We start from the raw sequence: 13,114 nt of genomic DNA on the forward strand, positions 1-13,114 counted from the left end.
CAGTGCCTAGGCAGCGCTGCAGTTGTTCCATATCGCGCCTAGAAACTATTGTTGTCGGGCGCTTTGGCCGCGACAAACGCGGCACCACTCTCTGAACGATTACAGGCGCGCATTTTGCTGATAACATTCCTTTTCCTAGGTGCTCTGGACGTAGCCCAGTTAGCCGACGCACGCCTGGTGTGGCTTCGACAGCTAGCGCGGAAAAGCTCTGCGGGTGCACCTAAAGTGCTAGGCTGAGTGTTATGGCGCGGCGATCAACATGTAAACTTCACCATACGTTGCCTATAGTCCCAGGCAAGGTCACACCGTCCATACGTTGAAGTGATTACTACCTTGCTTTCTGTCGCTTTCCTTCTTCCTTGCGCATTCCAGTGTTTCCATACAGACGTTTGATGCTTGAAAGAAGTACCAAAAGAGTATTTAGTAAAAAAAAAAAAGATGCGTTGGGATACAGCAGAGGATAATAGCGGCAGCAAGCGAGTGAGATAGTCATTTTTAACACGACGTTTTTTAACATGGCCGTCATCGCTACTTCATGAGAGCAATGCGCATGCGCATCAGGGTATTGAAGCGTGTAAAAGCGATGCTTCAAATGTGCCTGGCTCGCAGTGTATCGGCTTAGTTTGGTATATAAAGGGGAGATAGTACGCTAAGGGTATCGAATGAGTTACTTGTCTTGACTGCATCCTGTGTCGACACAAACAGCGAGTACTTCGTAAACCGTCCGGCTACATCTTCGCCCCATTTTTCTCCCCCTTTTTATCCTATTTCCCTTTTACCTCTCGCCTGGACTGCGCCCCGTGCAGCGTTCCCGCAGAAGTGCTTCTACCGCGGCAACGCCTACTCGTGCGGTCTGGGCATCAGCTGCTGGATCCAAGGCAAGAGGCCCGTGGATCTGTGCAACGGAGGAGTCATCTGGAGCTGCTGCGTGCCAAGGAACGCCGAGCCTTCCAAGGCTGGCATGGTCAAGGACGCACGTAAGAATTGCGGGGCTGCCTTTGCGCACTGCCGATTGTATTCTCTTTCTCGGCTTAAGTACCGAACAAATTTTTCGCTTCGGTTAGCCGGTTCACACCGCAAGAAATTTGACCGCGCTAAGACAGGTGTGTTGGGAGCAGGATAAACAGTTTGCACAGAATAACAAGTTAAGCGATTGCATTACGCACTTTTCTTGAAGATGACAATAGCTTCCGTGATGCCGGGATAAATATTTTGTTTAGAACATCATGCAAGCCAATTTTGAACTTTGAGAAAAGTTGGAAGTTAAGGTCCAGTTTTTTGTCTTTGTGCTACTTCTGTTCTTTTCTGTCCTTGCGCTGTAAAGTTTCTTAAAGCCTGAAAATGATTAAATGGAATGCTGGTGAAGGCAAAACAAAGCACCTCTGCGATCGAGTTCACTGCGCAGAGGCATGAAAGAAAACTTTTGCAGGGACCATGCACTTATATGCAGCACAGCTACTGTACTTATGTGCCAACGGAGAGTATGTGTACACAATCGCTTCGTCTTTCTTTTACCACTGGCTGTTTCTTTACCGGTGCCATAATAGAATGCATTCGAGTGACTAACACATTACATGACGTATCTGTGTCTGTAAAACTCCCAAGTCCTCGCCTTACAAATATGTATTCCATGCTTCATGCCTGGCAGATGAATAACCACTGACGTCCAGTTCAGTGCACCATCTATGTGCGTGAACTATGTCCCTAGAAAGAAAACTATTCAGTATGTAAATCGAGTTACTTAGCATCTGTATTTTGCAAAAAAAAGAACGTAGCTTTCAGTGTGAAACAAATAAGCGCTTATTTCGCTTATGCCTCCGAACGAAATGTAATCCAAGCTACAATGCGCAGGACACCACAGATTGGAAGTTTAGCACTAAAGCCTCCTTCACAAGCGTCGTTATGACGCGATTAATCTGTTATCTTCTGTGGTCGTTGCCTGTGCTTTCGTTCTTTTGTGTTTGTTTATCGCATTACAACTTCGTTGCAGTGTGCGGCAAAACCTATCTGCGCAATTCCAAAGTGGTTGGTGGCGAAAGCGCTAAGTTTGGTCAGCAGCCATGGCAGGTAAGAGATGGTTTCATGTGCTACCCTCCCTCGCTTCGGCTCCTGATTCGCCTCCTAAGCCCTCATTTCATACTGGCCCAAATAACATTCGGCTGGAATAACACTCGGCAAAGGCCTCAGCATGTCGGGTTAAAGCTGTTTGTTATTATGCCATGGCTCTCACATGTGCAGAGTTTGTGGAATAAGCTTTTTCAGACACACTGATATAGTAGTGTCAATCTGAAGTGAAAAGTGAAAGTTCTTGCGTGCTCTCTGAAGAACTGTTAACTGGAACGTAATATCTAAGTTGCTGCGTCTACGCGTTGCGATCACGCTTACTGGCTACGTAATACGTTTACGTCTATTCTTGACTTGCATGTCCCTGAACGTTTTAGTTTCATTATTATAAGCTTCGTATAACACATGCTGACGTAATTTGTTTACATATTCCTTTCTCCACTTTTGTTTGTCGTTTCTGTTTTTGCGGTAGCGGTCACTACAACATAGGCTACCGACGTTCCTGCCAGCGTGAGCCTTTCATACCGAAGCACATGCACACACACACGTTTCGCTTTTTCATGTGCACCATACTCGGTCAAAAGAGCAGGTTGTTGACGTAGGGTGGTTTTGCCTTTGCGCGGCAATGCAATGCGGTAACTGCCGCGAGTGTTCCAGCAGAATCAGGCGCGCAAACCATGAGAAGCGAAGTCGAACAGTGGTCAAGTTAACAGTCCAACGCTCTATCTGGTCCACTCATCAGTGGCACCTAGCGTAGTCTAGTGACTATAAAAGAGAATATTGTTTAAATAGAAAATTGAACAGTGAATGCGTCTCTTCGCTTGCCATTCTGGCGCTCCTGCACCCACAAAGCGGGGCAACTTCCGTGCGTCGCACCAGCGCATTTTGTGAAGCCAGCTTGACGTCGGGGAAAAGAGATGAATTAACAAAAACTGTTCGACGAGATTTTCTCAGTGGTATGCAAGGAGTATACGGCAAGGTGATATGAATCACAAGAAGGCAAAAAAAGAAAAAGTAGGCAAAGCCAGAGGAGGAATTGAGAGAAGGAACAGATGACGCCTGAAAGACACGATTGCTTCGTGCGCAAAGAAGCTCGCACGCAAGCGATTTCCAGTCACACAAGAAAAACCTACGCCTAGTTTCCCGTTTGCTATTGTAATATCGCATCTTACCGGGCCCGCACCGAGAGCACGGATAACGGGGTCACTGGTCTGGTGACCGCGGCTTCCCTCATTGTAACTCGCCGTCATCTGGTAATGGCGCAGTAACGGCATCATACTGTTGAATTGATGAGGACCTTTGTGAATAAGACATCGATGAATATAGGATTATTGGCTTCGCTTTTGATGAGGTCGACTCTTATATTATAATTAATTCCTACACGTTCCAAACAACTGATGTAAAACTGGCACGCAGAAGACAGCCTGAAGAGAACCGGTAGTTGAAATACTCGTACCTATACGTACTGCAAGCTGCTATAAATGTACTGTTTTAGGAGGGAGGTGAAGCACGTGTGAACAATGTCTCTTCGATATTTCGAACGTAGTGCTTCACGGGAATGGAAACTAACGGAGCATTATACAGTAAAGCTTCGTCGAGCTTTATCGAGCTGTCGTAGCGCACAGGAGCAGTTGTAGCTACCAGGCACTTGAGGCTTAAATGTACGTCTTGGAGTTTGAAAAAAAAAAATGAAATTACTGACAACCTGTCCACTGCTCTTCAGCTGAAGTCAGTTCAACTTGCTTCGGAGCAACCTTTGACATGAGGATGAGTATTCAGTAGCTAAGTTAAACGCTCTTGTAATGAATGGTCGGAATAAAAACGCTCAGCTCCGTTTTACGTTCTTTCTGTATGATGAGATATTTGATTTTAGCAGCTAATACTTTAGATCATACAACTGTCTAGGTATAAGTTGCATGCCAGTACAGCGTTCTAGCGTTCTGTGAGTATTGTTAGAGGAACAAGAGGGCTAAACTAACGGGACGCAGTCTTCTTTCACTGCTGCTTAGTTCGCACGCTACAAACCTTTCCCTGACATTCAAGACTTATATAACATTATAGCGTATCTCATCACGTTACGCGTGGCTCTCCGGGTTTCCGTTCTCCAGCGGCGACCACAGCTGGGCATTCATACCTAATTCTAATTTTCACTGAACTCCCTTCCAGGCGGCCGTTGTGAAGAGAAGCTTCCTGTCGCAGAAGATCTCGTGCGGAGGGGCGCTGGTGCATGAGCGCTGGGTGCTCACCGCGGCTCACTGCGTCGACAGGTAAGCGTGGTACACGTGCGTGTTGCTACTCTAGGAACGCCGTCACATTTTCTATTGACTTGCACTGTGTCTCCACACTACGGTGCCCCATCGCCTATCCCGGCAACAAGTAATGGAGTAGCGTGATTCCGTCGAATATTGCGACATAAAGTCGAGTATACCAACTGAAAACACTACTCTTTCGGGCGCTAGAACGCAAATTCGGCGCGGACTTTCCGGTTGTGCAGTGCGTAGAGGGGTGAGGTCGGGGAGGTTAGTCGCTCCTCCTTCTCCGAACACAAAGGCAAGTCTATCCCCCACCGCACAGTAAGCTAACGGCGGCAGAGGCGAGGGAATGGCGACAACTACAGACGAACACCTTTCCTAACCTGCACAAGTACCACATCATCTTCCCCGACAGATATAACAGAATCTGCCCCTGGTGTGGCGGAACTCCAACAACATATCATGTAACATGGGGCCGCTCCGGTCCCAAGCCCCCCGAACTAGACAAACATCCATTTTGAAACAGCGCAACAAAGACGGGACGTGGAAACTGAGGTGTAAAGACAAACATGCGCTGACTAACAACTGGGTTTATTGAAAAAAAACACACAAAATAGTCAGCGCATGTTTGTCTTTACACCTCAGTTTCCACGTCCCGTCTTTGTTGCGCTGTTTCAAAATGGATACGTACCAACTTGCCCAAATTTCTGCTTTACTAGACAAACATCACTCCGAGGAACAGTGGGAGTCTGCCCTGCTCAGCTCTGACTTGGCGACGCAGCGAAAGCTGATATCCCAAGCAAGAGCAACTGCGGTGGACATTGGGGTCCTGAAATAAGGACTCCACCCAAAATCTGTATTTTCGCCTCTCTATCCTACCTTTTTGGAATAAATGTTTTCTACTACTACTACTACTACTTCCGGTTGTGCACGCCTTTTCTATATTGCTAGCTCTGTTCTGAGTTTTTTTTTTTTGTGTTTGCATTGGAGATGGGGAAGGGTTACGGAAAACGCTGTGCTGTCACAAACGACGCCGTAGCTGGAGGTCACGTGGTCACAACGCGCATTCATAACGTCGCAACTATACCTCCAGTCAGAGCTCTTTGGTCGGTCTAGGAGTCCGCCGGTTAGCTTATTCCGGTTCAGTGCTTTACTCTTCAGTGCTTTACTCGCGCTTCCGCAGGACTCCCGCGTCAAACCTGCGGGTCCGGCTGGGCGAGCACACCATCCGGGACACGACGGAGCGCTTCCCTCACGAGGAGTACACGGTGCGACGCAAGATCGTCAACGAGGGTTTCGACCGGCGAAACTTCAAGAACGACATCGCGCTGCTGGAGCTGTCGCACCCGGTGGTCTTCCGCGAGCACATCATCCCTATCTGCCTGCCCCAGAAAGGGGAGAACTTCACGGGCGGCTTCGCCACCGTCTCCGGCTGGGGCCGTCTCAAGTACGGTACGTGATGATGATGATCTGCTTTTTAATGGCGCAAAGGAAGCTTGACTAAAGAGCGCCATGGACAAGTGTACGGTTCGTGCAGTCACGGATTTCACCGGGGACTGCCTTAATCTCAGCTAGATTTCAACCAATATGCTTTCGCCACTGGCCAACATGAATAAGCCTAAATTTTGCTTAGCTAGAGTGATTTACCTGGTTTTACGGCGGGAACTGCATTTGTTTTTTTTTAGTTCATAAGTTTTCATTAAACCCTTCCGTTATCCCTGCTAGTAAAGCTATTCTGGCATGCAATATTTGACAGGTCATGCGCGGTTACAAGGGCCCTTGTGTACTTAACTGTATACATCCCTCAATACAAACCAAGTTTCATAAGCTGGGTTCCCTTCTCTATGTTCTGAAAGACTCGTTGTCCGCGACCTTCCTAACTTTTTAAGTAACTATTAACGCTTTACAACAATAAGGAGACATATACGTGCCACAGATTTTCTTCCCTATTAGAAAAAGGACCCAGAACAATGACATTAGAGCACCATCACATGGAGGCGCACACGCGGCAGATATCTCAAGAGTTGGTCCGTGCTGGTCCTTTCCAAGCAGAAAATACACGTCAGAGGTGCTGCTCTGGTCGAGACTTGCGAACAAACACTCGTGTGTCTTCTTCGCTTGGCGTTTCGCAGGGCAGTCCTACATACCCAACGTCCTGCAGAAGGTCAGCGTGGAAGTGCTGGAGAACGAGAAGTGCAGGACGTGGTTCAAGGACAAGGGGCGCAAGGAGCAAATTTACGACACCATGCTGTGCGCGGGTTACCAGGAGGGCGGCAGAGATTCGTGCCAGGTACGTGGCTGGCAAGGTTACAAGTATCGGAATACGAGCATAGTGTGCGGCGACATGCGCGCCGTTCTGCAAACTCAGCTGCGCGAAAGTTCTGGCACCGGGGTAACGATCTACGAAGGCATATAGTGTGGGAAGCCGGATTCCTACACCATGGGCTTCGCTGCAGGGCAGATTGGTGTTCGAGTTTCCGCTAACGCTTTGCGTGGATCATTTTTTTGTCAGCCTGTGGTTAGCGCGAGCCCAATGTTGCCATTGTGCGCACTCGCACGTTAAGGTGTATCCAGACGACAGACCACGGGCCTGTTTGGAACCGCGAACCGGAAGTCACGTGATGTCTCACTTCCGGCCTATGATTTCCGCGTCAGGTCTGCCGACCGAAGCGGGCGAGAAATGCCAAAGCATTTTTTTGACACTTCTATTTTTTGCCGCCCGCAACTACAATGAGGGGCACTGGAACTTCATATCGTACCCTATAATAGCAGGATGGAAACATGGACGAGTTAGTATAGGTGCATATTGGGTGGAACACCGCAACCAGACGAGAGACACAAAGAACAAGGAAACAGGGCTCGTCTGTGTTGTTTCCCTGTTCTTTGTATTTCACCCGGTTGCGCTGTTCCATCCAGTATATCGTATTCAGCCGCTCAACCGTGCCGATAGACGAGAAGAGAGCTGTACCCTTCGGCGGCCATTTTCTGCCGACTGGCGCACCGCGGTGCGGGCGTTTCCTTGGAGACTACGGGGATGGGGTATACCTCCGCGACCTTGCCTGCGTGATAGCAGCGGTTTACTGTTTTTTGGGCGCTGAAAAACAATTCCGAGCATATTTCCACCACGCCGTTGTGCTGTGGGAAGTTTTTGCGTCGTCACAGAGATGAAATCGATGACTTATTCTTGATAGTCTTGTCAACTGGTCATCATAGAGGAAACTTTTTTTCACATTTGAAAGCATTACGTGTATGACCAGCATGCAATTCCAATTCCGGTAAGTTAAGTACACGACGCCAATACGGTTAGAGTACCCGAAGTCGCCGACTTCGTTGTGATGACTGAGCGTGCGTTAGAGGCGATCAATAAATGGCACAGTAATGGAGGCCGCTACCGATAGTATTTTTCTCAATTCACGCATGTGCTACCTTTACAGGGAGACTCGGGTGGCCCGCTGACATTCAAGAAAGACGACCGCTTCTACCTCATCGGTCTTGTCTCGTGGGGAGTTCAGTGCGCGCTACCTTCATTGCCGGGAGTGTACACGCGAGTCTCGGAGTACGTCGACTGGGTAGACATCTACGTCAACAACTGAACGTGTCTTCCGCACGAGGGCGTCTCAGGTGTTCATCGTCACGGCTGCGGCGGACCAGTGACGTGTCGGGATCTTGTGCAGCGTGAGACTGTTGCGTGACTGTGATGACGTGAATGACGTTTGAGTCGGGACCCAGATTATCGCAGTCACAAGCAGCGATACGAACAGTGTGCAACCAGATGTCGTCGTTTGCGCGTATGCAGCGGACAATACGTGACCAGTGACGCCTGAAACAAGCCCCAGTGAAGAGTGGCAACGAAGGCACAGCAAAACAGCACAAGGACGAGTTTACTGCGCGGCAGCCTTTGCCAAGGACACCGCAATCCTGTGGTTCTTCCTGCCAGCTGCGGATGTGTAAAAATCACTCGCCGTTTTTAGGTGTACAGCACTTTTTTTCCAATTACGCTCTCGTGCGTCGCCTGAACGACAGTGTGGCAGGGATAGAGCCTACCAAGGACAATGCACGCGCAGTGCCACCCTGTTCCTGTACATTTGTAGAAATATGAGGCAGGACTGTTTTTTTTTTTTTTTTGCAATGCTTGACTTACCAGGGTGCTGCTTTCGCCAACAGAAATTGTCTGATGTTCTGTGCAACGCGAATGCACTGCCCAACGTAAGTGAAGAAATTAACGTGTTTTTGTTGTCCTTCGTTTGTGTTTCTTGTTTATTTTTGTGTGTAAATACGGGACCTCAAAGGAACAGTGTTGCGGGTGCGACTTACGTCGCGACAAATGGCAGCGACGCTGAGAACGAAGGCAGTGCTGTTGGCGCAACACTGTTCTGTGTTCAACAGTTCGATAGAAAATTGACCTCGCATTGCACACATTTCGAGTTACAGCTGTCGCGGTCTGGCTACACAGTCACAAACCGAAACATGAATTTCTGGCACGCTTGGTAATGTTGCGACTCTGCTCTAGGCCAGCCAGCATGTTCAAATTATTAGCCTCTACTTCACGTTTTAAGCTTCCGAAGCAGCGTGCAGGTGATCACAAATATAAACGGGGCAACGTCCAACAATATCAAACCAATCCAAAATTTTGCCTGACACTTCATCATTCTGTACGGCTGACATGCGTATTGTGAACGCAAGAAATCTTCCAGAGTACTATCAGTTTTCAGTCTTTATTTTTTTTATTACAGGAGCTGTGCTTTATCAGAGAGTTCCAAAAGTAATATAAAGTAACATTGCTTTGCTTGCTTTCTAGCTCACCACGCGCAAAAATCTGGCAGACTTACCTGGGGGTTTCGAAGAGGATAGACAAAATGAGAAACGTAGCTGCATTCTGCTAACTGTACCTGTAGTGCAACAAGACTTCACTCACCAGGTGCAAATAACAACCATAAGCCCCTGTACACGGAAAGTATTAGCAGATTCGTACGATACCTGCTGCTTCGTATACTGCAGTGCAGGTACTTTCAAAAAAGGCTCTGCTTTTCTTCCTGTTAAAGCGTCTAATTTACACGAGGTCATTCAGGTCGGCAACCTTTATGCAGACGTGCCAAAGAACGATGGGTAACGCATAGCCTCTCATCAGATGTCATTGTACAAATCTTTCTCATGATTGCGACAGGAAATTTAAGGATGCCAGTAGCCGCGCCTTGTTTTCGTTTACCGCGCAGATTTCTGTCGACACCTTCAGCGCGATTTCTTGCCTACTGTGTCACCGGGTGAGCTGCCCGATTCGACCTCATGCGCCAACATCGTGGGCAATCGGCACATTTTCATTGAAAAGAATGTGCGAAGTGTGTTTCCTCGCTGTAAATAAATTTGTTTTAATTACGCGATAGCATTAAAAGTGCCATGAAGGTGGAAACTGCCCGGCGTGTGAAGCCTCCACTGGCGCGGTTGGCAAGTGAAGAGAGTGAAATCACCCTCTCCACTTGTAGGAGAGAGGGATACGCCGTACTAAGAATGACTCATCAAAAATGAATGAAATAAGCGATTACGAATAGAATGAGAATAGGATTATAATAACGTAAGAACCGGAATTGACTGGCGAGGGAAAGAATGTGCCATTTTCTCCGCATAAATCCAATTGATCGTCCCTAAACTTTTTTTTTTTTTCACTAGCGTGAAGAATAAAATTCTTCGTGGTCAGCATTTTCCTGCTGCTCTTCAAGCTCCTTGTAGACAACAACAAAAAAAAAAGAAACGCTCAGGCATTAAAGCGGTACTTTTTGCGCCTTGCATTATAAATTTATAACAGAGTGGCATCGTGTTAACTACCGAGTAAGCTCAATGGCCGAGCAATATTCCAAGGGCATTAGCTCACCGATAACTTCACCTGAAGCTAGCAGCAATAACTTGAAGAATTAATAAAGATCCACAGATGTTCCTAAAAACTTTGGCAGAGTAAATGAAATAAATTACAGCTGGCGGCTTTGTTAGGCCAGTAAGGAGCATTTTGTTTCCTACTTTGGCTTAAATGTTATAGCGAGCGATAACTGATGCAAAGGTTTTCTGCACGGTATGCGCTTACCGTTCGGCTGAAGTTGCAGATAAAGTGCCACAGTTTCACGGTCATCTGATATCACGATGAGAGAATCGATCTTGTAGCGCTAGGTCTTATATTAACACTTGCCAACTCGAAAAAAGGTTCACATCTTATGGAATCCTTAGCGCTCTCGCGTTAAGAGCTTAAGGGCACCATCCCGGGGTTATCATATTCTAACGAAACATGTCGTAGGTTTTTCTCTCGTGCCTGATTACTTCCATCAAGTTTGGGAGCCATGCGACATTTCATTCTGGCGCAAGTCGATTTTCATGCTCGCCAGTGCGCATGCGCAGAATGCACACGCCACTTGGGTCTTTGTCTTCCAGATAGCTCAACAAAAATGTAGGACAGGGAAGAATAGACGACATGGGCGAGCAGGCGACGGTGACCCAAACCGGTGGAATAGCGTGACGACCTAACGACGGATAGGGTAAGGTAATATGGCGGCGTATTCGTCGTTGCCGCTTCACTACATGTGTTCAGTGTACGCGGAAGGTCGGACGCCTATATGTACTTTGATATGATTCATATATTTACACAAAAAAATAAGATTTGCGCCTTAGCAAAACCTGCCCTATAACGGTCATTACTGTACTTGCGGACACACAAGAAAACTCGTCATCGTCACAAGCAAACTTTGTTGCCAGTTTTGTAGATATGTTTACAATGGTGTGGCCAAGCCCGCTGAACTTTATTCAGCACACCCTCATGGTACATGAACGGCAAAATTTAAAACATGGGACATTCACGAACATGGGAAACTTGTGAAATTTGGTTTGATTTGTGTTTAACGTCCCAAAGCGACTCAGGCTTGAAGGACTCCGGAGAATTTCGACCACCTGGGGTTCTTTACCGTGCACTGTCATCGCATAGTACACGGATGTCAAGCATTTCGTCTCCATCGAAATGTGACCGCCGCGGCTGGGATCGAACCCATGTCTTTATGGTCAGCAGCAGACCACCATAACCACTGAGCCACCGCGGCGGCCACAGATATGAAATCGGTCATGCCTGCTAGTGCTCGCGTTCAGAAGGCAACCGAAAGATTCGCTAGAGAAGTGCACATGAGCTTCGTAGCGCGGCTAGTTACGTTAAAATGAAAAAAAAGAGCAAGAAGCTGGGGAAAAGACGAAAGCAGTAATGCACAGTCAAATAAATTTGGTTCCTCAAGTCAAGAACCTGACGAGGTAACCTGGCAAAGAACCTGTACTGGAAAGGGGCAGTAACTGGCAACTCTCACTCAAGGCGGATACCTGGACCACGCCATGAGGAAGGTGTGGACGGATCGGGGTAGGGTGGCTAGAATGAGAAGGTGTGAAGATCGCGGCGCTTTCCCTCGGCCGCGCGTGACCAACACCCTCTCAATGCTAAGGCCTCTCCACCGGCCGCGTGACGTCACGCCAAGGGACCGTGCAGGCCCCGCGCTCCGCGATTTCAGCGCGCCGCGCCCGTCTGCACTATTCGGGTACTGCCGTACGTAGCTGCCTTATAAGTGATTCCTTCATTTTCATTTTTGTCGTTGCTGCAGAAAAGAAATTCGCTAGTTTGTGCGCGCCTTAGGCTATCATTTTATCTGCTTTATATATTTTTTTTATTGCAGAACACCTTATTGTCAAGAAAGTTCGAGCTGCTAATACAGTTTTTTATAATAAACAATTTAGCATACGGCCGCCAATTTCGCATTATTGGTCATTATAATAAAAAATTGATTAGTTAATTTCAATTAATCATCTAATTATTAGGTTCTATCACGTACATGATGTCTGCCGTGCGGTAAAATCCATCCGCACAGACCGCACATGCGTATATCTAGTTGTTAAAGTAGAAGTTCGTGAACATTGAAAAAAAAAACACCGTCTACTGCGCATTGTGTTAGTTTTATTCTGTATTGTGTTTTGCTTAAAGCTTTCACACACAGCAATAATGACACTCACAATAATGTTGCGCTGTTGAGTATTTGTACAGCTAATCTGACCCTTACAATAAAAAACGACGAGACACCAGCAATGAAGTGTGCGCAAAGCATTTTTATTGCTTGGGAATAAAACTTACTTCTTCTTAAGCGTTGCTGCTTTCCGGGCTGCGGCCTTCTGCTGCGCATTGTCTTGTATGGCATCATTTCTTAGTTTGCAAAAGTTGTTTAGAACAACGTTGGTTGCAACGCGTACTACCAAGCGCAGGAGAGTTTGTGCAGTGTGGCCATTTTCACATGTCTCAATGTCGTGTTCGTCCAGGAGGGAAATCGTCTGTGAAATCACGACACCACGTTGATTTCTACAGGAGAGAAAATCTTCCGCGGTTGCTCCAAAAGACAACTTCTCTGCAACTAGTTTAGTCATCAGTACCATGTGAACTGTGCATGGCTGGGGAAACTTCAGCCCTCCTCTCGACAGGTTAGCTATCATGGCAGTATTTTCCGCTTCGATCTCTCGATTTTCAATCACCAATGTGCTGAAGCAAGCAGAACATGAAAGCTTCTTTAAAGCAGCATGAGCAGCGTATCCTGCAATGTAGACAATAGCATCCATGTCAGAGTGGGCGTGTGTAATATCGTCGTCGCTGACAGCCACAGAAAAGTTGCATGGGACAAGATCCTCACTTACGTCTTCAAACTCTGTTTCCTCGCGTGGAAATGTCAAAAGTTTTTGAAGACGAAGCTTCTTCTCACATTCGTAGAGCTGACGCACGGAAATGTGGTACTGTGATCCTG

At 47.3% G+C, this 13,114-nt stretch overlaps 1 protein-coding gene across 2 annotated transcripts in view; it reads left to right on the plus strand.

Annotated features, from left to right (window-relative positions):
- Positions 1 to 8,964, plus strand: part of LOC144136629 (trypsin-1-like) — a 53,095-nt gene extending 44,131 nt beyond the window's left edge. For both annotated transcript variants that reach the window (XM_077669129.1, XM_077669130.1), the window contains exons 3-8: positions 807 to 977; positions 1,991 to 2,067; positions 4,231 to 4,331; positions 5,500 to 5,768; positions 6,449 to 6,606; positions 7,751 to 8,964. In XM_077669129.1, coding sequence (XP_077525255.1) covers positions 807 to 977; positions 1,991 to 2,067; positions 4,231 to 4,331; positions 5,500 to 5,768; positions 6,449 to 6,606; positions 7,751 to 7,909 — 935 coding nt within the window. In that variant the 3' untranslated portion in view covers positions 7,910 to 8,964. The remainder of the gene's footprint in view (positions 1 to 806; positions 978 to 1,990; positions 2,068 to 4,230; positions 4,332 to 5,499; positions 5,769 to 6,448; positions 6,607 to 7,750) is intronic.
- The last annotated feature ends 4,150 nt before the right edge of the window (positions 8,965 to 13,114 follow it).

This window comes from Amblyomma americanum, chromosome 6, assembly GCF_052857255.1.
Source record: "Amblyomma americanum isolate KBUSLIRL-KWMA chromosome 6, ASM5285725v1, whole genome shotgun sequence".
Lineage (NCBI taxonomy): Eukaryota > Metazoa > Arthropoda > Arachnida > Ixodida > Ixodidae > Amblyomma > Amblyomma americanum.